At 38.2% G+C, this 25,411-nt stretch overlaps 1 protein-coding gene across 3 annotated transcripts in view; it reads left to right on the plus strand.

Annotated features, from left to right (window-relative positions):
- HMCN1 (hemicentin 1) overlaps positions 1 to 25,411 on the plus strand; it is a 389,618-nt gene that overhangs the window by 244,452 nt on the left and 119,755 nt on the right. For all 3 annotated transcript variants that reach the window (XM_053658522.1, XM_053658525.1, XM_053658524.1), the window contains exons 37-45: positions 7,097 to 7,198; positions 7,954 to 8,130; positions 8,804 to 8,955; positions 9,952 to 10,075; positions 14,564 to 14,739; positions 17,805 to 17,901; positions 21,821 to 21,943; positions 22,918 to 23,079; positions 24,391 to 24,672. In XM_053658522.1, coding sequence (XP_053514497.1) covers positions 7,097 to 7,198; positions 7,954 to 8,130; positions 8,804 to 8,955; positions 9,952 to 10,075; positions 14,564 to 14,739; positions 17,805 to 17,901; positions 21,821 to 21,943; positions 22,918 to 23,079; positions 24,391 to 24,672 — 1,395 coding nt within the window. The remainder of the gene's footprint in view (positions 1 to 7,096; positions 7,199 to 7,953; positions 8,131 to 8,803; positions 8,956 to 9,951; positions 10,076 to 14,563; positions 14,740 to 17,804; positions 17,902 to 21,820; positions 21,944 to 22,917; positions 23,080 to 24,390; positions 24,673 to 25,411) is intronic.

Consider the following 25,411-nt stretch of genomic DNA (forward strand, 5'->3'; position numbering starts at 1 on the left):
AGAATATAAAACAGTCTTCTTGATATGGATCGCAAATACATAGTTGAATACTAGTTGAATACAATACTAGTTGAAAATGTTTTACCTAATACCATCTTGACGTTTCTGGATAACAGTTCATCAGCCTGAACGGAGAATAAAGACTAAAGGGAACTTTTAACTTAATACTTATTGTGATCCACCTGGAGGAAGTCGTTGGCTAAGTGAGTATGACAGGAATCTGTGCCGAAAGTTGGGGTATCACCTTTGCACTCAGGGCAGCAGTGTTGCGCCAAATACAAATGACCCCAAATTTGACCTCTTCAATACCTGTAGTAACAACTCCAGCGAGAACTGGAGCTGTTTTTAAAAAGTGTCGGCATTTCTAAGGGGTTGGTTGATGACAGATTTCAAAAAGATCTCAGAGGTTAAAAGGACAAGTTAATCTGGTGTGAAAAACCACATCAGAAGAGGGCGGAAAAAAGCGGCTTAAAGACTCCACCCACTGAAATACTAGACGTATTAATGGCTTTCTTCTATTACTGTAGACTGGGCAGTTCATTTAACAATAGTTAATCAATCTTAGAAGTCAGTAACTGAAGCCTCATACTATGAAAAACAAGAGAGGAATTGATCTTGTTACACTCTTTTTTTTTTAATCCTCACCTGAGGATATGTTTATTGACTTCCGAGAGAGAGAGAGAGAGAGAGAGAGAGAGAGAGAGAGAGAGAGAGAGAGAGAGAGAGAGAACACTGATATGAGATCAATGTGAGAGAGAGACCCGGTATGTGCCCCAGTAGGGGCTTCAACCCATAATCTTTTTGTCATATGGGATGATGCTCCAACCAACTAAGCCACCTGGCCTGGGCTGTCCTGTTACACTCTTGCCCTCTGAATGCTTCCGAAGTACCATAATACATCTAATTCTGGTGCTGTATATTAAAAGGGACATTGAAAAGTTGGATAAGGAAGCAGGTAGCATTTAATTTCGTTCATTTATTAATTTATTTAATCAATTCTGTAGTTGCCTTTTAAGTTAAGATTTGTTTTTACTTTTGGGGTACCTTTACAATATTTGGGGTACCTTTACCTTTACTGTTGTGGTAACACATTCAGAAAATGAGCATTTATAACAGCTGTCATCTAAAAGTTTTCAGTCCCAAGGAAGTCAACCTCCCAGCTGTTTAGTATTTTCTTTTCTTATAAAAAAAAAAAGATCATGGATGCTTCCATTCTTCTCAAGCATGGGAAAAAAGTCTTTCTTAAAGCTAAAGTAAGGGTGGCTGGCTGGTCTGACTGGAAGACCAAGTCATGATCATGAGAAAAGGAACATTCCTAAGACCCCTCTGGGGTCTCCAGGGGGTGTTGTATGTTTTTAAGAAGGCAGTGGCTCTCAGTAGGTGGTCCTTTTTTGATCATCAAGTTTTCATAATTCTGGAAGTTCTAATTCTCAAGACTGAGCTATGAAATTATGTCTAAACCTCAGGTATTTGCCAAGTGAGACAGATGTTTCCACAAACGATCATATCGGGTCTAATGGCTCAAGCATTTATTTCATCTGCACTTAATTATTTCCCAGGAAAAATCAGCCATGGTGAAGCACCCAGAAGTAAATAAAAGCATGGGCTTTGAATTGGATTCATTTACTGCCAGGCAACAGCTGTAGAACAGTGAGTTTAAGGATTAACTGCTTGCACGTTCAGTTTCCTCATCTGTAAAATGGGCAGGGAAATGATGACGCCATGATTGGGGAGGTTGCTGTGAGGATTCGGTGAATGAGTCTGCGTGAAACGCTTAGCCTGGTGTCTGGTTCCCAGTCATCATATGGCAGCTTACCCACTGTTTTGGCCAAACACATCATTGGCTCCTGGCCCTTCTCATGGCACCAACATTTTAACAAACATATTTAAGTTCTTTCCTGTGGGTCAGGAACTGTCTGGGGTCTGTATCAGTTGCCTGGTGAAAACCATAATGGAGCACCCTTAATTTAATCTTATTATTTTGAAGTATTTGCTAGGCTGACATCTGCTAACACCCACTTTAAGAAGGTTACTCTAGGTTTGTGTTTCACTTAATAGCTCAGTTGTAACCTAAAGGAGACTTGGGAATATTTTTCCCCCAAAAAATAATGTAGGGGGAACATTTTTTTCTTTCCTAATGGATAATTTTAGTTCAAGAATCTGCTATTTTCTCAGTATAGATGAATTTATTACTCACTATATAGTCATTTTGGTGGTCAGGGAGGATTAACCCACCCATATTAGTTTTAGATCAGTTTTAAATTAATTCAAATTTAATCAAGATTTGAAAAGTTAATTCATGCCTTTGAGGGATTAAAGTAATAGGCAGAATCTAGCTTATGACGTGTTCAGAAGAAGATCCTGTGGTTTTGGCATGATACAGCTTTGGGAGAAGGAGAATATGGAAAAAACCAACAAGCTGTATGGAATTCAACCTCCTGCTTGGAGTATGCAGCCATTTTCTCATTGTGATCATAACGTATTGTTACCTTACTAATGCTTTTGTCTAGAAAAGTGTTCACCTAAACTTACATTGCAAGACTATTAGATGTGTTTATTTGACTTTGGATGTGTTTATTTCTATAATCTCAATTCTATTCCATTGCCTAAACCTCTGTACTTATGGCTGGACCACACTGTCCTTTGTATTCAATTTCCCCCCACTTTAGAAGAAGCATAATTGACAAATAAAATTATACATATTTAAAGTATGATGCTTTGATACATGCATACTTTGCGAAATGATTACTACAATCAGATTAACACATTCTTGACCTATAGTTCCGTGTGTGTGTGTGTGTGTGTGTGTGTAGTGAGAACACTTGAGAGCTGTTTTCTCCTTACCATTGACTGTAGTCACCAAGCTGTAAATTAGATCTTCAGTTTATCCATCTTATAACCAAAGGCTGTTGCCCTTTGACCAGCCTCTCCTCATTTCTCCCATCCCCCAGCCCCTGTAATCCCAGTTCTACTCTCTGCTTCCATGAGTTTAACTTTTCCACATGTCAGTGACGTCATGTGGTATTCGTCTTTGTCTGGCTTATTTCACTCAGCATAATGACCTAAGAGGTTCGTCTATGTTGTTTCAAGTGGCAGGATTTCCTTCTTTGTCACAGTGTAAGCTTAGTATAGCATAGTGTAAGTTTCTCGTACATTTTGGATATTAACTTTTTACCAGATCAGATGTATGGTTTGCAGATATTTTCTCCTACTTTGTAGGATGCCTTTTCATTTTGTTGATGCTTTCCTTTCTGTACAGAGCTTTTTAGTTTGATGTCATTTCCTTTGTTTATTACGCTTTCGTTGTTTGTGCTTTTGGTGTCCTGGCCAAGACCAATGTCAAGAGCTTTGTCCCTATATTTTCTTCTAGGAGTTTTGTGGCTGCAGGTCTTACATTAAGTCTGTAATTCGTCTTCAGTTAATTTTTAGATACCACACTGGCTTGATTAAATTGATTGATTTTCATGTTAAACCAACCCTGCTTTCTTGGGATAAGTCTTTCTTAGTCATGTTACATAATGTGTTTACATATTGCTGGATTCACCTCACTCGTATTTAGCTGATTATTTTTGTGCCTGTCTTCATAAGGTATATTGGCCTGTCATGTCTTTTGATTGGTTGTCTCCATCTGGTTTTGTTATCATGATAAAATTGGCCTCTTAGCATGATTTGAAAAGTGTTCCCTCTCTGCTCTGTTTTGAAAGAGTTTGTGAAGGGTTCATGTTAATCTTACTTGAATGTTTGGTAGAATTCACCAGCAGAGTCACGTGTGCCTGGCATTTTCTTTGTGGGAATTTTTTGATGACTAATCCAGAGATCTGGAAAAGTTGAACAACAATTCCAGCTCTTGGGTATGTGTGCATGTGTGTGTGTGTTTCTTTTTTAAAGGAAGAGTGGACTTTTGGAGTCCTTACTCCGCCATTCTTGCTGACATCTAATCTGTTCAACCAACCCACTCCATGGGCCTTTCATTTCTAATTCCTACCATATTGTTTTATCGAGGCGGCTACACAGTCTGTCCAAGCCTTCAATGATCACTTCAGTCCAGAAGGCTTTAAGTGAGGATCCAAATAACTGTTTTGAAGAAATGGGCCACAGACTAATTATTTTTGCTTTCCAGTTGAAAAAGTCAGATAGCCATTTTTAAGTGTTTTTTTGCCCTTTCATAGCATATCATAAATCAGAATTCAGTAGAGAAAACAGAAATATTCTAGGCATTTTAAACAAAAAGGCAGCTAATATATTGAATTATATGGGTGCAGAGGGACTACAGGTGTTCAGGAGGAGTGGGTTCTTGAAGGCTTTATCTTTATCTTTAGGAATAACTTCCAGAAAATCAGAAATCTGACCCAGACACACAGCTACTTCTGAGGACAGACTTTATTTTAAACTTGGGAAAATACAACTTTGAACGTCATTGCTGTTCTTGTTGTTTTTGCTTGGTGTTGCATTTCGCTTTTATTTTTATTGTTTTGGTTATTTTTATTTTTGTTGCTTTTGTTGTTTTCTTTGGTATTGTATTTCACTTTTATTTTTATTACTTCTTTATTCCTGACTTCTTTTGGCTTATCTAATTGGTCTTTTTCTAGAGTCTGAGTTGAATGATTAGAACATCGATTTTCATTAATAATTAATTTTAATGTATTAATTAGGGCTGTAAATTTTCCTTTGAGTAATGTACTTCTTGTGACATTTCATTGGTTATAATTTTAATCTCATTCTAATTTATATTTTCTAATTCTGTACTTTTATTTTCATTTTCTCTATAATGTTTTTTTCTTTATATAGAAAGTTTTATATTCTTTTAAGTTTGGGTTTCTTAAGGGTTTTTATTAATTTATGTTTTTAGACAAAGGGGAAGGGAGGGAGGGGCAGAGAGAGAGAAACATCAATGTGTGGTTGCCTCTTGCGCGCCCCCTACTAGGGACCTGGCCCACAACCCAGGCATGTGCCCTGACTGGGAATCGAACCTGCAGCCCTTTGGTTCGCAGGCCAGCGGTCAATCCACTGAGCCACACCAACCAGGGCAGAAAACTTTATATTTGTACTATTGATTTCTGTTCAATTTATTAATAAATTGTTTTATTAAATTATGGTATAAATGCTTTATTGACAGTTTATGGTCCAATATATAGTTACTTTGAAAATAGTCTATAGGCATTTAAAAATAATATATGTTCTTTTTTAACTATTAATACACATGTATACAAACATACATATACATCTGATGGGTAATTTTAATTTTCGAATTCTTTATAACTCTTTCTATTTCACTACATAGTCAATTTCTGAAAAAGACATACTAAAATATACTACTTTTAGATTTTTCACATTTTTCTTCCTTTTTAACAATTTTTGCTTTGTTATTCAGTGCATAAAGCAGTGTCATTATAATGGGTTGTTCATGCATTGGAACAGGTTAATGAATAAAAAGCATATTGCTTAGAACCTAAGGGTTTTTCCTTTGTATCCCTGTTGTGAGACATGGATGTCACTGTTCTTGTCCTGGTACACCTCTGTTGGGCTTCTTATCGTGAACATGTTTGTGGGTTTCTAAATTTGTATTTTTTATCCACTTGGATTTTTAAATTTAAAAAATTCACGTTAACCTTCACTGTTAATAACTCTTTACCTAATGAACAAGAAAGTGAGCTCACACTTATGCTCTTGATTGAAATATTTAATTTTATTTCTGCTATCTTATTTAAATCTAATCATTTTCATTGTTCCCCATTGTCTTTCCCTCTTCCACTTTTGCTAAATCAATGGATCCATTGTTTGGTTATATGTGAGGGGGGGTAGAGGGCTTGAGGACATTGAATGAGTTAAATTTAGCAATTCTTTAACACGCAGTTTTATAAACTTCAAATAGTAACTTACATCTACAGCATTTCTCTAAATAAAAAAGACCTCTAGTTTACTTACAATTTTTTCACCCTGGCATCTCTTATGTTCTCCTTAAAACAATGTTGAAACCATGGATATTGTTACCAATTATCATTCATATTACACTATAACTTAGACTTTGTGAATTCTCACATTAAATAATAGAATTTTCTACGATTATTTAAAGTTAAAAACAGTATTTGAATAACAATAAAATTTTTTTTAAAAAAAGAGAAAGCAGGAAGTCCTAAAGAGTGAGTGATAACAAGTAACCAAATGTTATCGTAGGTAAAATTTGTGTGTCTGTCTGGAAATAAAAGGATGTTATTGCAAGTGTAAAAAAATTAAAGTAATTTTCTGTTTTATTTCACCAACAATTTAATTGTAACTTGTACATCCAAAGGAAAAATACTGGTAATAAATAAAAATATGATTCTCATTTCACTGAAATGGTTTAAAATGGTACTATCCGAAGATAAAGTCAGATATTTGGGGGAAGTATTGATTTCTTCTTCCTGGGAAGAGTTCAAATGAAATACATTACTTCTTGGTAAAGGCACTTCATCGTCAGACCAATCAAATTTATTGGAATAAAATAAATCCTTTAACATTTATGACCACTCAGCCAATCTACACTCGTAAAGATTTTCCTATCTCAGTGCAGAGAAATGGATGGTCCAGAAAACTTGCTAAGATCTTTTTTCCTCCTGTTCTTCAGTTCTACTTTTTTTCTTTGCTTTTATTTTTTGAATCTTATTTTTCCATTACCTCTTATACCCTTGCGTCCCCCTCTCCCCCACGATCACCACACTGTCGCCCTTGTCCATGAGTGTTTTTCCTTTTGCTCAATCCCTCCACCCCATCCCTGCCCCACCAGAGCTGTCAGCCTGCTCTCTGTCTATGAGACGGTCCCCATTTTGCTTATTGGTTTAGTTCTTAGATTCCATATAGAAATGAAATTGTTTGGTATTGTCTTTCTCTGACTGTCTTATTTCACTTAGCATAATGTTCTCCAGGTCCAAAGAAACTTTTACCCTTTCAATTCTATTTAATTTATGCTTCAGTTTTACTCCAAATATATATGTGTGTGTGTGTGGATATATACATATATATATATGAAAGGAAGAAATGATAACTTCCACTGAGCAAACCGTGTCCGTTTTAAGTGCTGTATTTATGTGAATTAGTGATCTGTCTGGGCTTCTTGCAGAACCACCCAGCCTGGAGGATGCAGGGAAGATGCTGAACGAGACCGTGGTGCTGAACAACCCTATACAGCTGGAGTGCAAGGCCACAGGGAATCCCCTGCCTGGTATGTTTACCTGTGGAATCTATAACGTATTAATACGTTAATATTTCTAGGAATAGCTAAGTCTGTTTATGAATACAATACAGTAATTACTAGTAAACGAAAGATTGTAGATACATTTCAAGGGCACCCTTAGGTAGATGGTATTTTCAAATTTTCACTGCTTTTAACTCCATGAAATAATTTACCCATTTAAACAATGTAGAAATATGTGAATAATTAATCGTCTTATAGTCCTTACTGTGTCCACAAAACACAGAATGATATTTTATATACATTTATGTTGAAAAACGTATTTTTATCTAGTCCACATTGATTATCTTTATAAATCAATCATTTGATGAAACTATTATTTTGTTTATTCCCATCAGTGACTGGTAAGTTATTCCTATGAATGAATATTAACATAAACTCTTGAGGCTAATAATGGATATATTTGGTTTTGATTAGGTGCAAAAAGAACATTTCTATAGAAGAGCAGTGTATAGAACAACAAGAAATAGAACCAGTAAAAAGTTTTGCTACCAAACAATATTGATACATTAGGACTCTTATATTGGCTTGGCTATTCATGTTTTCCTTAAGGTTACTTCCTTGTATAAATCAACCCAAAAAGACACTTAAACAGATTAAACAGTGAAATGATAAGCACGAGAATAAAGCAATCATTACTATTTTAGTTAAGTTCCAATTTCATGCATGTATTGAGCTTTTAAAAAATATTAAATAGATGGTCTTCTCTCCTCTTCCCCTTGCAGTTATTACATGGTACAAAGATAATCATCCGCTCTCAGGTTCCACCAGTGTGACTTTCCTGAACAGGGGACAGGTCATTGACATTGAAAGCGCTCAGATCACAGATGCGGGCATATATAAATGTGTGGCCATCAACTCAGCTGGTGCTACAGAGTTGTTTTACAGTCTTCAAGTACACGGTTAGTGCCTCTTTTCCTTAGTTCATCGTGGGGTAAAGACCCATGCGAAATGATTAAGTCCTATGAAATTCAAGTGGAAATGTTGTACACAGTATGTTATTGTCATCTTTACGTAAGAGCACGGTGTTCTAAAATGGACAAATTGATTTCTGATTCCTATTAAAATGCTCTATTTTTACATGTTGTCGAACCTGAGTTTGCTTTAGATGAATTGTTGAAATAGTCATTGACAATCTTATCATCAAGGACAAGAACCCTGTTTGTAAATACTGCATCAGAATCATATTTTTAAACAAGTGCTTCCTACTTACTATCTCTAATAACGCTTTTGAGAGGAGTTGGTAGTTAACATGCCAGAGTAGACACAGTGGAGGGATACACGCACACACACACACAAGAGCCTGGAAATCAAAAAATAGAAATCCACCCTGGCATCAAAACTGGATTTTCTAAACAAAGGCACAGAACCTCATCTTCCTCATCTGTGAAATGGAGAAACTGATCCTTGCCCTACCTTGTAGGATAGATGTAATTAGAATCCCCAATAAGAAAAGTGACAGAAATGGCAACAACAACCAAAAAATGGACCCAGAGCCCACGTGGACAACAGATGACGGACATCTTCTGTGGTGTTAATAACGTATCTCATTTATTAATATTTTGCCCTTTTCAGTGCCGCCGTCCATTTCTGGCAGCAGTAGCACGGTGGCGGTGGTGGTTAATAACCTGGTGAGGTTAGAATGCGAAGCCAGAGGCATCCCCGCCCCAAGTCTGACCTGGTTGAAAGATGGGAGCCCGGTCTCCAGTTTCGCTAGCGGGATACAGGTACTCTCTGTCATTCCTTCGGTGAAGCGTGCCACCTGGTTGTTCAGTACAGGAAGTACAAACAGGTAAAGCTGTTCAAGATGTGGAGGATGAGGATTCGCAAATGTTCAAAACTGTACACATATACATTCATAAAACTACGGATACCCAGTTGGGATTTCTAGACAATCTCTTAAAAGCTCAACGTATCTAAGAGGTGTTTTTTGTATTGTATGTAGTGCTATATTTTAAGTCCTTTCTACCTCCCAACCTCCAGTACTTGCTACCACTACCAGAGGTACCTTTCACAAAGAAATGTTCATTGACACCAAACACGGGAATTTCTTGGTAGAATTCCTATTTAAATGTGCGGAAATAATAATGAATCAGAAAACCAAAGAGAGCGTATTTACTGCTGTGAAATCCAATAAAACAGTAGACATCACAAAGGCAACATTATAAGAAATGAAATTAGAGTTGGAAAAAATTGATGCTGTACACTGATTCAAAATTAGAGACACAAAAACAGGGACATTCTGGTCCAAGTGTCCTTGAACCTTATTTTGTTGAGCAGGGAACCTGGTTCTCCCACCATCGACTTCTTTAGTTTTTCTTGAAATTCCCGAGCTTGCAGAATTTGGGATGGTAAAAGATGTAGAGTTAGTGTTCATATTTTAGAAGCACAACTAGATGAATGGGATAAAAGAGCTATGACTGTGACTAGTGAATTTAATCGACTGCTACTCTGCTCTGAATATTAAATTGGACCTTCACTTCATCCTAGAGAGAGACTTGTTTTCGGTGGTCAGGACCACGTTTGGTTCTGGCCTCTCAGTCTTCCTCCACCGAGAAGGTGCCAAGAGGATTGGGTGACACTCGCCCACTTTAAAATATCCAAGTGGAAATCCTTCTACAGACAGGTGCCCATTGATCCATCACCGAAAATAAGAAAAAGTCTGTGAACACTTACTGTTTGGAGGGAGCATGTTGGTTACTTAGCTTGTTTGACTTTGATAGGTTCTGTCTGGAGGCCGCATCCTAGCCTTGACCAGCGCCCAAATCAGTGATACGGGGAGGTACACCTGCGTGGCAGTGAATGCTGCTGGGGAGAAGCAGAGGGACATTGACCTCAGAGTATATGGTGAGACACTTTAACAGTCATTTCTGCTCTGGTGTGGCTGTGTTTAAGTCCTAGGGTCACGAAGGAAAGGTAAGGGAAATTTCCGACAGTCAAGACCTATGAACAGTAGAAATGATATCACAAGATGAATTCAAATTAATGTCTCCCTGTCTGCGTTATATTTAACTATAATCTTCCTTTTTTAAAGGTCTGAGAAATTAAAACACATCCATCAACCGTGTGGGGAGGGTTTGTGGAATAGCCCGAGGAACATGACGAGGGAGAGAAGCTTTGTGATTTGGGACGTAGAATTTCCCTGAAGCAAGTATCGCTTCAAGTAGCGCTTTTGATCCATTCTACTCAAAGCCTTGATTTTCTTACTTTGTAATTATATTTTTAATCAGCATGTACTTAGAATCAGCATTGTGTAGTCAATACTGTATCTGTGAATTAAAAATCTAGTTGAGATGAAAAGTTAAACCAAGCATACACTGAGACAACATTCAAGTTCTAGTTTTTCCTATATACTCTGTAGCTGTAAGGTACAAAGGGCAGTGTCCGAAGCTGAAGGACCCTGGGACAAAGCTGCGACCCCATTGGCCTCTATTCGCAGCTCGCCCTGGCCACTCCGCGTGTAGTACACCTGCGCATTCAGAGCCCCTTCCAGGCTTTTTCTCGGGGTCTTACTTGCTTTGCATGTCTTAGTTCACGAAATAATGAATTTGTTTCTTTGTGCCCCTCAAAGAATATCTGTTTAACGCAGGCCTTCCCTTCTAAGTCCCACCTCACTCCCGAGTATTCACTCCTATTCGAATGTCTTAATTATTTTTCTCTACTTCTAAACCATGTAGGTTGACTTCTCTTTCTAAGTTTGCCAAAAACAAATGCAGTTATCACAAATAATTTACGTAAGTTATAATTCTTTGGTAAAAAGGCCACTTGTTGCAACATGGGTACTATACACATCTCGTTAAGCAGAATTATCCCAGCCGGCATCAGTAGACTCCTGGAGGGCTCTCTGCGCGTCGCTCTTTCATTTCTCTTGCAGGTGACGTGGGTCTGTACCCAACCCCCTGCTCTCCTGGTGCTCTCCGAGGTAACAGGTGGGCCTGAAATACTCACCCCAGACTCCGACTGCTTCCCTTCATGGGCCACTTTTATGCTTTATGAAGAACTGGAATGTACCAATCTCTAATATCCTTCAAGAGTGACGCATCAGTCAATCAAAGTGTGTGACACAGTAGGTCTTTCAGGCATTAGCCCGCAGGCAGAGGGGTGACATTATTTACTGAGTTTCAGGGTTGCCTCCTTCCATGTCTCCATGGGTTGGTGTCAGAAGTGGCCCTGGGAGAGGGTGGGAGTCGATACTTTCCCAGAGTCCCAAAGATGTGCATTGCTGTCCTGTATCGTTAGCTGAGATGCTCCTGTACCACCACTTTAGTCTGCAAACTGAGATCTTCCCTTTGTTGTAAAACTGAAATGCCTAGCTAACATGTATGTATGTTTGAAAATGAGTATATATGTTTAGCATTTGAAACATATATGCATGGCAAGCTACTGTAAAATTAAAACAGGTTTTTAATCTGAAATGAGTTTCCAATCTACATTCCACTATTAGTATTATACAGTCTATCCCTATCTTTGTAGTAGTAACCTTGGCAATCTTGTGTTCAATTAAAGCCTAAACAATGTATATTCTCAGAGGTCAATCCCCTTTAAATTTATAGTAGAGCATGCGAGTGGTAAGAGGAATAGACAGTGGGTAAAGTACCTTTTCCTTCAATAACCAGAGTAGTGCATGAATTTTTTTTCTCCTGGTATAAATTCAAAGTAAGTCTGGCATATTCTGAAGTGCCCAAACAAGAGAGTTAAGTTTTTGAAGTGATCTGGTATCTTTTCTTTAAACTTACGTTCAGAGAACTTCCTTAGAGATCACGCATTCCCCAGCATCTCAGCAAGTCAACCCCGCCCCCCCGGCAGTTCTCATTTGGGTAATTAAATTGACCAGGTTTAATGCATGGACGAGAACCAGGCACAACACACCCCTTCCTAAGTAACATAACCACAAAACCAAAAAGGGATAACATCTAAGAAAGCTGAGCATCTGAAGGATGGAAGCTTTTCTCTTCTTAGACTAAACAAAAAGTTGAAAATGAAAGACAGGACAGAAAAAATAGATGTTTCGGTAATATATAGCCTTGGCCGTAATTAGATTTGCTTTCATTTATGTTCTTGAAGGGGAAAAGACACTATTGTTTTTGCATTTTTCCTCTCAATTTTAAAAATCTGGAATCCTTTTGAACTTGATTTAACGCACTTAGCTGCAAAGAAAAGTAACTGAAAGAAAAATATTTGGAGGCAAATTAGCATTCTGCTTTCTTGAATTATTTCTGATTTCAGTTTCTACAAGGGACCGTAAAAAATTCACACTCTTTTATAAATTTTACAAATAATCTAAGATAACCATGTTTTCATACAATTATGGTACTTTTTATCCACTGATAACAGACCACCTGATATTATTTCCACATTATGAAATCAACTCTTTTTTGTTGAATTTATTGGGATGATGCTGGCTAACAAAATTATGCAGTTTTCAGGTGCACAGTTCTACAACACGCCATCTGTACACTGTATTGTGTATTCATCACCCCAAGTCATTTCTCCATCCATCACCATTTGAAATCAGCTATTCTATCTAGAGCTTTCTGTGCAGAGACCAGTGAATGATTCTGTTTTCATAACATCTTAGAAAATGGCAATATTTGTGCTGGTTTTGCTCACATCATCAGAGTTTTCCTCTGAAGCCTGACTAGTTGTCTGTCTTGTATCTAACGTGTCACATGTTGAAAACCATCCCACTATTTTCTGTTCTGCACAGATCCCTTTAAGCTTGTGGACAGCCAGATGCCTGTGTGTGCGATTCAGTTTGGCAGAAGGGGCATCACCCAGCTCTGCACAAACGCTCCTGGTCTGTTCCAGTTACTGTGCGTGGCATTTCTTCCTTTAGCATCAGTGCCTTCGGATTTAGCGCAAGCCCTCCCTCCAGAAACAGCACAGGAAAGTGTCCTTAGTCCATCTCGTATGCCTTTCCCTCTGGGGTAGACATGGTAGCAGAGAAACCTGCTGTTTACAGAAACACACTGGGAGTAGTTAAAGTCCATTGCATTCATTGTCATTCTGCCGCATGCTGTGGTATGCAGCCTGAAACAATGGCTCGTGGACTATAATAACATTCCTCAGCACAAAAGTCTTATTCTAACAAAGCATTTGGAAAGTCCATTAGGAGTTGTTTTAAAGCAACTTATCCTTTCCTGTAAGGCAAAAAAAAAACCACCCCAAACTAGAAATTGGATAAATTTCCTATATTGCTAAAGAGTTATGGGATTTCATAAGAACTGGCCAAGGTAATTCCTCTCCGTGAATGTTGGAGGGGCCTTTTAATAATAACAGGCTTGATTTCATCATTCGTGTGTGTGTGTTTGAATTATTATAAATGCAGGCCTGAAAGCGTCCTTGAGAGGCTGCGGAGCCCACCCTCTCGTTCTTGGCAGGGCTGCACCTACACCGTCGGAGATAAATGACTGTTTACTTTAGTGTCTAATACACCCGCAGGAAGGAGATCCCTTCAGGTTCTCCAGGGACACATCTCGGCATCTGACAAGCCTTAGAGCCAGGGAATTCACATTTTAATCTCATTAACATTTCAACTCATTTCCTCTTTTTATGTAATTGTGAGTGTGTTGTACAGCTGGTCACTGATTTAGTTTGTTCTCCCTTGTGCCATTTATCCCACATGGTTTTTATTCCATAGAAAGTTGACAAGGTTCTATGGAAAACCAAAAAGGGCTCTGAGCTCCAAGGTGGAAGATTCCAGGCTTTGCCACCAGTTCCTCGGGTGATTTCAAAGAAGCTGTGATCTGTCACCTGCTTTGTTTGGCACACCCTGACTAGATGGGACCGGATGATCTCAATCACCTCCATGTTTTCATTTTGCCTCAGTGACAAAGAAACTTATTTTCTTTTGCAAAAAATACAAATACGCATCAAAAAGGCACTTGCTTTAGTACATTGTTATTTCCAAAGTATTTCAGGAATGATTTCTTGCTCTGAAATTTTTAAAAATCAATCACTTTTTATTGTTATTCTATTACAGTTGTCCCACTTTTTCCCTCTTTGCCCTCCTTGGTGCATATTGATTAACTTTGAAAATCTTAAGTAGTTAAAATTGAGTTCAAGAAGTTCCTTACATGGGAACTTGGTGATAACTTCCACTTCTTTCTAAAACTTTTCAAAGAGCAAAGATCATGAAAACTGCTTTTGTTTAACAGCAACACGTTAATCAGAAATTGTTTAACAGTTGATTCTAAAGCAAATGATGCAAGGAGGGTATGTTAGAATGGTCACGGTCCTGCATCTCGGAAGAACCAGCATGTATCCTGATGATCAGTAATGAGGAGCGGTGTGCTGGCCTGCCGGGTCCTGAGGGAAACCCCGTCTCTCACTTAGTTCCACCTAACATCGTGGGGGAAGAACAGAACGTGTCTGTCCTCATCAGCCAGGCTGTGGAGCTGCTGTGTCAGAGCGATGCTGTCCCCTCCCCTACTCTGATGTGGTTCAAGGACGGCCGCCCCTTGCTGAAGAAACCGGGCCTCAGTGTCTCTGAAAACGGAAGTGTGTTAACGGTAAGGCTGTCGATTCATTTATTTCTTCCTAGATTGCTCTGCATCCCACGGCTTCAGTAGGTGCCCCGTTAAACTTGCCTGTCTCTATAAATATTCTACTAATTCTATATTATAAAATTCTAGGGCCCCTTTCATCAAGGAGGTGGGTGATTCTTTAAAATGTTGGGCCTCGTAAGATTTAGGTATTTAATTTTCTATTTATGTTTGTAGCCAGAAGCCATTCAAACATGCTTCTAGGAAAATATTATAGAAATATTTTGAGGAGTGCCTCATGTACAGTCATTCATTCAGCCAATCAGCAAATAACCATTTCTAGGTGTACTAGTTAGAGGTGCAAAAAAAGTATAAGATGCATTTCCTGCCCTCAGTGTCTTCCAATTTCACAAAAATATTTTAAAGACTTACTGATTGCTCAGTTGAAAATGCAACAGATGCTATAAGTCTGAGCTAATGACCAAGCGGTGAGTACAGAAGGGGGGTCAAGCAGAAGGTGGGGTTGAAGTTGCTTGAAATGGTCTTGGAAGACTACTTGCATTTTATGGGACAAAAGGCCCGATTAAAGAAAGCAAGTGAGCTAATGTGGCTGAAACAGAATTTAACAGAGTGAATATTTGGAAGTAATTCTGATGTGGTTGACTTGAGTAAAATAAGAGTTAATGTTTAAAGCCAGCATGAGGAATGAGGGTTCAGGAATGTTTCTACAGTCTTAGTAATAGCCCTATTCAGGGATTGAAAGAATGGCTGAGTGATCCGCCCATGGTTACTAAGTGAATGAAATGGGTTGTAAATACAGGAGCAGAGCTACAGAATCCATGCTGCGAACCACTCTACCTACCAGCTAGAAGGAGGTTATTACTGACCAGTAAAGACAGTCTAGAGAAATGGGTGATGGGGGTTAGCACACAGGAAACTGAGAAGCGTACACAGTGGGGCAGAAGCATGGAACAGAGTGGGAGGGACTGTCAAGGTGTATGTTAGAGACAAGAGGGCAGAGACCTTGCGAATTTTGATCCTAAAATAATGGAGCTGTTGAGGAAGGAAAGTCCAGAATCACTGAGAGAAGAAAGTAGGATTGGTCAATTGAGCTACATAGGAAAAAAAAAAAAAGAAGCAAAGAGCAGGCTCTTGCCCAGAGGCAGAGCCCGGAGTGCCAGAAGGCAGCTGGTGGAATTCACAAACCTTAATTCTCACTGAACGATGGGTAGAAACAACTGTATGGCCGTAAGCCCCAGTACTGGTAGGGAAGAGCTGTGCATGGTTAGAACTGTCTTAGCAAATTCAACCAAGTATAGCAGTTCATTTCTTCAGAGCGTAGAGCCCACAGGCGTTAGGAAGCCAGGAAGGAGATGATGGCGAAACACTCCTGAGATTCACTTGAATCCCCACCGTGGAGGCCAGCCAGGCCCCCGAAGGTGTGCAGGTTCCATCGAAGGGTGTAGAGAGAAGACCTCCAGGAATCGAAGCTTCTAGTGTAGCCCTGCTCTACGAAATGCATTCAGTGATAACTTTAACTCCAATGATGCGACTCTCTTGAACATTTTAGCAATTGACTGCAAAGTTATTTAGCAATCATTATCATGATGTTTGTTGTCCCCTCTCGACTTATCTTGTATTATTGTTTATACTTTGTTTATTATGTTTGGGTACTCTATATTGTCAACCAGATTGTAAAATTCAATTCATAAGCCATATATTACACTGTCCTTTTTTTGTATTTTTAACTGCTGAATGTCAGTGAACAATTATTGAATGAGAATTGATGTATGTTTCAGATAAATACATGGAAAATATTTACTGATACTCAATTATCTACCAAACACCAAACTGGATACTAGGAGACTGAGACCAATTAAATATAATGTTTGGCTTGAAGAGGCTTACAAGCCCAGGGTGGGAGAAAAGATGTAGTAAATCAATAAAAAGGGTGTTATTTTACTGAACAATATCCTAGGTGTATAAAGATTATATATTTTAAAGCCTTAAATAACTTATTCAGAAATTGGGGGGGGTGCTATTTTGTCTGAATTATATTTAAAAGGCCTTTCTAGGCCTCCAGTGACCAATATTAATGAGATTAAAATAAGATATGACATAGACAAAAATTGTTGAATCTTGATAAGCATTGGATGTATAACCATCCATTTTATTATTCTCTCTACTTTCATGTGTTTGAAAATATTCATAATACAAATGAAAAATAAGAGATTACAAATGGCATTTATATTAGATTGGCCAAAAAATTCTTTTATTTTTTCCATATGATTGCTTTAGTAGTGCTTAGTTGTCTTAGTTGAAACAATTTTGTTAGATTGTATTGTGACAGCTATCATATCAGCATGCATTAAACAAATCATCGAAGTTGGTGAGTTTTTTTTTAAATACTTGTTTAAAAAGATTTTGCTTATTTACTTTTTTTAGAGAGAGGAGAAGGGAGGGAGAAAGAGAGGGAGATAAACATCGATGTGTGAGAGATACACTGATCGGTTGTGTCTCACACACCCCTAACTGGGGACCTGGCCCACATACAACCCAGGCATGTGTCCTGACTGGGAATCGAACCATTGACTTTTTGGTTTGCAGACTGGTGCTCAATCCATTGAGCCACAACAGCCAGGGCAAAATTGGTGAACTTTTATGCAGCCATTTTAATATTGAAGGTGGAAGAAAATCTGCAACATTTTTTGGCATATTTCAAGAAAGGTAGAAATGCAAAAAAAAGATTTATGCAGTGTATGGAGAAGGTGCTTTGGCTGATCGAACATGTCAGAAGTGGTTTGCGAAGTTTGTAGGTACTACTAACATTTTGGCCAAATACGTCTTTGCTGTGGGGCTGTCTTATACACTGGAAGATACTTAGCAGCACCCCTGGCCTCTACTCACTGGAAGCCACTAGTGAGAGATAGCCTACATACTCAAAATATCCAAATCAATGAAATTATTGGTGAAAATGAAAAATGTGTCTTTCATGTACAGAAAAAACTAAATGAACTTTTTGGCCAAGCCGATAGAAAAGCCCCTTTACTTTTAAAATAGAAACTGGTTTTAAAGTCTGATTTTCTTTTCAGATTGAAGATGCCCAGGTTCAAGACACTGGTCGGTACACTTGTGAGGCAACCAATGTCGCTGGAAAAACTGAGAGAAATTACAATGTCAATATCTGGGGTAAGTGTGATCAGTTCCTGAAAAGCAAGTGATGCAGTATGTGGTTTAACCTTTTGTTCTGTGTGTCAACTATTAAAATGACATCCACATAATTAAAATTGATCATTATACATAGATGAGTACTAATTGGTAGGTTTAGGTGATGCTGTACTGTCCTGAGTATCCGCTGCTATAATTAATTTTAGAGTAACTATAGATAGTCTCCTTGAACCTAAATGCATTAATCACTGTAATATTAATGTGTAATAGTTCTCCCTTCCAGTCTGAGTGATACCTTTTTAGCTTCTACAATGAGGACCTTCTAATGACTGAGTCATCTCCATGAATGACTGGGTTGATCAATTGAAAATAAGTTAAAAGGCCAGCTTATGCACGTGGATAATGTGTGTGTGACAGAGAGACAGTGAACACATGTACTTGTGGGCAGGGAGTGGGATCGCTATACTGACCATGTGGCTAGCTATCCTTGTTTGAAATTTTACCACGTTACTAAGGTAATTCTTCAGATGGATCACAATGTTTTCATTGGCTGTGGTCGCCTGCTAATCATTAAAAACTGCTCCTGTTTCCTGTACATTAATCACTTATGTGAAATGTTTCTTTAAAATCATTTATAACATGTTAAGCTCTCTTAATTTTGTTTAGTGAATTATTGAGATCATGAGCTGAAATTTACCTTTATAAAACTTAGTGGGTTTATTTTCTTATTGTTGTTCAGGTACAGTTGTCTCCATTTCACCCTACCACTTCATTTAAAAACACATTTTAAAGTAAAAATAGGTAGAGGAAATAATTTGCTTCCAATGAGGAACAAATATTTTTTAAACTATAATAGCATGCATTTATGTAGAAAATGTCTTATTCATTATAAATCATTATTATAATTTTTAAAAATATCTGGAGAAAGATTATGAGAAGTGCTATTATTCACCCTGCAAAAGAATTAATTTACTTTTAAATAGTAAAATGTACTGTGTAGGAACTTTGTATTTGCTAGATATTGAATATTAGTTGTATATCATTTACTTCCATTCCTACCTCCTTCCATCCTTTTATTTTTCCTTTTCCTTTCTCATTTCTTTCCAATGGGAAAAGTATTCATATACAGACAAGACACTAACCTAGGTATTGACAAGTACAAAAGGTTGTAAAAAAGAAAATTCAGAGTGACAGTCAGTTAAGAAGTAAGGTGAAGAATTCATTTTTAATGTGTTGTGTTGGAGACACGTCTTGATGGTCCATGCAAAGCTGTCCTCCATGCAGTCAGAAATATGAGCCTGTACTTTAGGAGAGAGAGAAAACAGTTCAAAAGGTAAAGATTCGAGACATGAGTATATATGTAGCAGTTGAGGTCCCTCAGAAAAAGCGAAGAGAATGTACAGAAGAGCACTGTATAGAGTGTGTGCAGAAAAGTGCCGTGTGGAATGTATACAGAAGAGTGCTGTATATAACGACTCTATTGTATGCTGTATGAAAAGGGAGACAGGAAAAGGGACCCCCAAGTAGGAAACTGAGGAGGAACAAAGTAGTGGGAACTCTGGGTCAAAGTCATGTCATAGAAACTAAGGAAAATGGTGTCCAGAAGAGTGTGGACACCAGATAAGTTGGACATGTATGGATGAGTGCATGAATAATCACATACTGCCCGGATGTCAAATTCAACTATAGAGTGTGCTTTACTCATTTCCTCTTAATAGAGGAAAGCAGAATACAGTAGATATGAGAATGAATGAGAAGAAAATGTTAAGATATCAAGGATAGATGCACTCAAAAATAGTACAGTTTGCCTCTGTGTTCTGGGCATTAAACCATGTGTAGGTGTAGAGAGGTTAATGAGAGAAGACAATAGCACTGTTCACACAGAGCTTATATTCTGATGGTCTAGAAATATCTCAGTAGCCAATTAAAATGAAATGTTCTAAGAGCTATCATAGGAAGTTTTTTAAGACAACATATCAGGAGCTCATGATATCTAGTGGTGATTTTTAAGATGAGTAGGAGTTCACTCTGTCAAGAGAATGGAAGCCTTAGGAGCATGAAGAATAAGCATACTGTCTAGATTCAGTTAATGGAACATCATTCTCTGTGGAGCCGAGGGTGGTGCAGAGGAGGACAAGAGATACTGTGTAGGCAAGGTGAAGTGGAGCACATTGAAGAGGGCCCCTCAAACCAATTTTAAAAGATGGATTTGATTCAAAAGGCAATATGATACTTGATCTGTACTTGAGGAAGAAAGCAGATGAATCCTAGAAGTATCTAAGGAGTTGGATTAATAGGATTAATTGATAAGTGGAGGAGAGATGTGGAAACAAGAAGAGGAAAGGACGGATGTTGGTTGGGGCTGGCCAACTGGGCGGTATGTCCTTCCCTTAGATAGGGAACAGAGGCGACTGAGTTTGCTGCAAGGCAAGTCAGCTTTGACAGTGCCTTTAGGAAGGCATCCCATCTGAAGGGTTAAGTAAGTAGTCAGAGGGGGTCTGCATTACAGGCACAGACCAATGTTTGTCTCCAGGGAAGCCGTGGGTGTAGAGGTGGGGAGCGTTTAGCTTGGCAATCATGAATTTATCACAGTGGTAATTCATGTAATTGCCATTTTCTTCTGGAGAACTTTCCATCTCTTGGTATCGGTGATGACAGGGAAAACTATAGGATTCATCCAGGGTAATTGTGTTACCAGATAGGAAGGGCAGCGGTACAAGGCAGTTGAGAATATTGGCAAAGGAGTTGTTGAAAATATTGATTGTGAAATCTAAGCTGGATAGAGAAGTCAATGAACAAAAGCATAGGCAGCTGGATTGGGAGACTTCTGAGAGGTGAAAGGACTTGAGATTCCATCAGGTTGATGAATGGAGAATGGGGAATAAAGAAGCAAAAGAGCTATAAGGATAGAGTAGTTGTCAGGGACTGACCTAAATTTATACATTTATAAGAGAATGTTCTAAATGATGAATGGGTATGAAGAAAGGGTTGAGCAAACCAAGGAACTGAATAGCCAGTGTGTTTAGATTGGATATACATGTGGCTGTTCAATTTATACAGAAGGATGTCAGGTTTTCATATGAAGAGGAGGAATATATACAATGAAATTGTTCAGTGAATGAAAAAATAATGAGGTTCACAGATGGTAGTAAGAACGAGAAAGAGAAGTAAATTGGTGGCATGAGCCTCAAAAGAATAGAGCTTGTAGCGGTGGCTGAACAATGACTGAGGGCTGCTTTGGGAGGTGAGGAGGGTTATCCTGCTCCTTTCCTCCCAAGATCTTGGGAGAAGCTCCCACTGATAACACTGCAACCAGAGAAGGGGCTGTGGAGACAGTTCAGCCAGCAAATGTCTCAGACTCTGCCTTTGAGGTAACTGTGGAAAGTCAGAGAAGGAGAACATTTTAAGGAGAAGCTGGAGGCCAGCAGGAGGCAGGCTATGCAGTCTAGGGTAGATACCAGGTCTGGGTCTTGGATCCAATTCCTCACCTCTGTTCTTTACTATGTATTATATGCATGTTGTTTTCCCATTCTACTCAGCATCTGAGGTATATATCAAAAGGATTGGGTTAAGTTTAAACCTGGTGACTTAGTTTTTTGGTGCAAGATGTCTAAATATCTGTAATAAACTAGCTTCCTTTTATGCCACTTGAAATATTTTGATAATTAAGTTTCTATCTCTGAAAATGGCAAGTCTGCTATCAGAGAATTAGTGTATGTCTTACAGTCAACTTTTAATGTTTTGTTGACATGCTAACTTTGAGTGCTGATTATTTTCAGGGTCATTTGAGTGCAGTGTTTTTAAAAAAACATGGGAAGTTGTCTACGGCCATACCACCTGAGCGTGTCCAATTTTGTCTGATAAAAACATGTAAAGTATTAGGGAAATTTTATATGAAATGAGTGTAAAAATAGTATTTTGCATTTTTTCTGTATTTCAGTACCACCAAGCATTTATGGTTCTGAGGAACTTGCTCAGCTCACAGTCATTGAAGGGAATCTCATTAGTCTCTTATGTGAATCAAGTGGCATTCCACCCCCAAATCTCATTTGGAAGAAGAAAGGTGAGTTTTCATCCCTTTACATTCATAAAATTAAATATAATATTAGATGAATGTATACTTAATCTGACAAATATGTTAATTTATTAACAAAATTTCAGGAGGGTGCATACTAAAATACCGGGCAGCACAATTAAATATTAGATGTGCAATGTGATACTTCTGTACTCTCCAGCTGAAAAATCTTCAACTTTGACACTGTCCCCCAGAAAAAAAAATTCCGCATTGTTCTTTAATCAACTACAAAATAGCTGTAATGATCAAGAATTTACCATTCCGCCCTGACTGCTATGGCTCAGTGGATTGAGTGTGGGCCTGCTAACCAAAGGGTTGCCAGTTCGATTCCCAGTCTGGGCACATGCCTGGGTTGCAGACCAGGTCCCCAGTAGGAGGTGCACAAGAGGCAACCACACATTGATGTTTCTCTCCTTCTCTTTCTCACTCCCTCCCCCTCTCTAAAAAAAATAAATAAAATCTAAAAAAAAAAGAATTTACCATTCAAAGAATTATTATTTTTCTTTAAAATAAGATTAAAAAATTATTTTCTAAAGCAAACAGTTTTGCTGTATTTGAGACAGTTTCTTAACATGTATTAAGATTAAATTCTGCAGTTGGACAGATTCTTAATTTATTCATCAACACATATTTGTTTCCATGAAGTATTAGACAGATTATCTAAATGTGTAGCTGATTTTAAAAATCATTTTTTGTTTTCCTGCTCTAAGATTTAATTTTCTTTGTTTTTCTAAGTATGCTTTCTTTCAAATGCAACACTGGTTGAAAAGTTTCCAAAATCTTGCAGATTCTCTTGGTAAACATTTTCTCCTCCATCTTTTTCCTCTCTCTCCCTTGCCCTTCATCCCCCTCCTAATTCCCTTCCTTCTGCTCCTCCTTCTGTTTTGTGTAGGATCGCTTTACAGCGTCACGCAATGCTTCGTGTGTTTGCCTCACGCCCTGCCGTTTGGTTTTCTTCATAGGCTCCCAAGTGCTGGCTGACGCTGCGGGGCGAGTCCGAACCTTATCTGGAGGCAGACAGTTGCAGATTTCCATTGCTGAACAACCCGATGCAGGGCCGTACACATGTGTGGCATCGAATATTGCTGGAACTGCAAAGAAGGACTACCATCTGCAAGTGTATAGTAAGTTATTGATTAGGCAGGCTTTGGCATGATTTTCTTCTAAATATTTCCATCTTTCCCTTTTACTTTTCTTCGTAACTTTAAAATCCATTCCAAGTTATAGGGTTATAATATATGTATCATAAGACCCATATGTTTACATTGTACTGACATGATCAGTGAGCTGTTACTTATTTGTGGCCAATATCCCTAATGAACATGAGTGCAAAAATCTTTAACAAAATATTAGCAAAACGAATTCAACAATACATGAAAACGCTCATACACCGTGATCAAGTGGGATTTATTCCAAATGTGCAGGGCTGGTTTAGCATTCACAAACTGATCAGTGCGATATACCACATTAACAAAATGCAGGAAAAAGCTATACAATCCCCTCAATACAAGCAGAGAAAGCATTTGACAAAATTTAACATCTATTTATGATTTTTTTAAATCTCAAAAGAGTAAGTATAGTAGAAATATATTTAGCTGAACATAGTGAAATAAGCCAGACCAAAAAAAAAAAAAAGACAAACACCATATGATTTCACTTATATGCGGAATCTAAAAACCAAAATAAATAAATAAATAAATAGAAGCAGACTCATAGATGCACCGAACAGACGGAGGTTGCCAGGGTTTGAAAATGGATTTTGGTGAAAAGGTGAAGGGGTTAAGGACTATAGATTGGTAGCCATGAACTAATCCCAAAGATGTAAAGTACAGCATAGGGAATATAATCGATAATATTGTAATGACTACCTGTGGTGCCAGGTGGGTACTTGAAATAGTAGGGGGACCACTTGGTAAAGTATATGACTGTCTAACCACTATGCTGTACTAATACAAAATAATATTGAATGTAAACTGTAATTGAAAAATAGAATTTAAGAAAGAGAGAGAATGGTTAGACATTGCCAGGGCTTTACAGGACGGGAGGGATAAGCAGGCAGAGTTCAAAGGATTTTAGGGCAGTGAGACTGTTCTTAATAATGTTAGAGTGGAGAGCACATGTCATTATATATTTGTCAAAATTCATAGAATGCACAACACCAAGGATGAGTCATGGTGTAAACTGTAGACCTTGAGAAATCGTGGTGCATCAATGTCCTTCATCGATTTAAACAGATTTTAGAGCAGGATGTTGATATCAGGGGACGGTATACTTGTGGGGGGCAGAGTACGTGGGAACTCTGTATTTGCTACACAGTTTTGCTGTAAACCTAAAACTGCTCTAAAAAATCAGGTCTATTTTAAAAAATGAATTTAACTTTGGCTGATGAAAATTCTTATGTATGTTTCTCTCTCTCTCTTTTTATTTTAATCCAGTTCGACCAACCATAGCCAACAGCGACAGCCACCCTACTGAAATTACTGTGACTCGAGGGAAGGGTATTTCCTTGGAGTGTGAGGTGCAGGGTATCCCGCAGCCGACGGTGACCTGGATGAAAGATGGCCGCCCCTTGAGCAAGGGAAGGGGAATGGAGATACTGGATGAAGGTCGCATCCTTCAGCTGAAGAATATTCATGTCTCTGACACAGGCCGTTATGTGTGTGTTGCTATTAATGTAGCTGGGATGACTGACAGAAAATATGACTTGAGTGTACATAGTAAGTATAAAGAAGCCCAGGAAGCTTTATACCAATGGAAGCCAAAGAAGCTTCCATTGGCTGATACAATCTACAGTATCCTGGATAGGAGAGATAGGCCTTGAGTGTTGAGTCTGTCGTGTGTAGTCTATTATTTTCTACATATGCACCACTTCTCTAGATCAAGCCCATCACCTTCCCTCCTATGCCTGACCTCCTGTTTCTTACTGTGCTTAAATAAGTATGCACTGGATACTCTTTTAGGAAAACACAGAGTGAGATAAGTAATGGTGATCCTCAAGTATTTTGTATTCAATGATATCCCAACTAATATTCTTTGATTCTGTGTTTTCCAAATGAGCTGTCTTGGCTACTATAACCCTAGGTTCTTAGGAACTTACTGACTCAGCATTGGTTGGTCATGAGTTACACTGAAGTCAGCTTTAATATTCTAATTGGTGAGTCATGAATGTCATTAGGAATTGACCAAACATGTCTGTTGTCAGGGATACCTATATAATATGAATTGCAATTTTTAGATCTGTAGAAAGAATGGTAAATTTGATAGATGTAGTCATAACTTGAATCCAGTTAGGACTCGCATGAAGTCCCATACTCGTATGCTGCTGTTTGCAGCTGCGGTGCAAGCCAAAGCTAATAAAATCAGAAGGAAAAGGAGGAATAGAACCAATCCGAAGTCTCTTTTTGTTAGGTTACTTTTAATATTTAGGGTTAGAATAATTTGTTAGAAAATCCTGCC

This window comes from Artibeus jamaicensis, unplaced genomic scaffold (genome assembly GCF_021234435.1).
Source record: "Artibeus jamaicensis isolate MK-2021 breed Jamaican fruit bat unplaced genomic scaffold, CSHL_Jam_final contig_2170, whole genome shotgun sequence".
Lineage (NCBI taxonomy): Eukaryota > Metazoa > Chordata > Mammalia > Chiroptera > Phyllostomidae > Artibeus > Artibeus jamaicensis.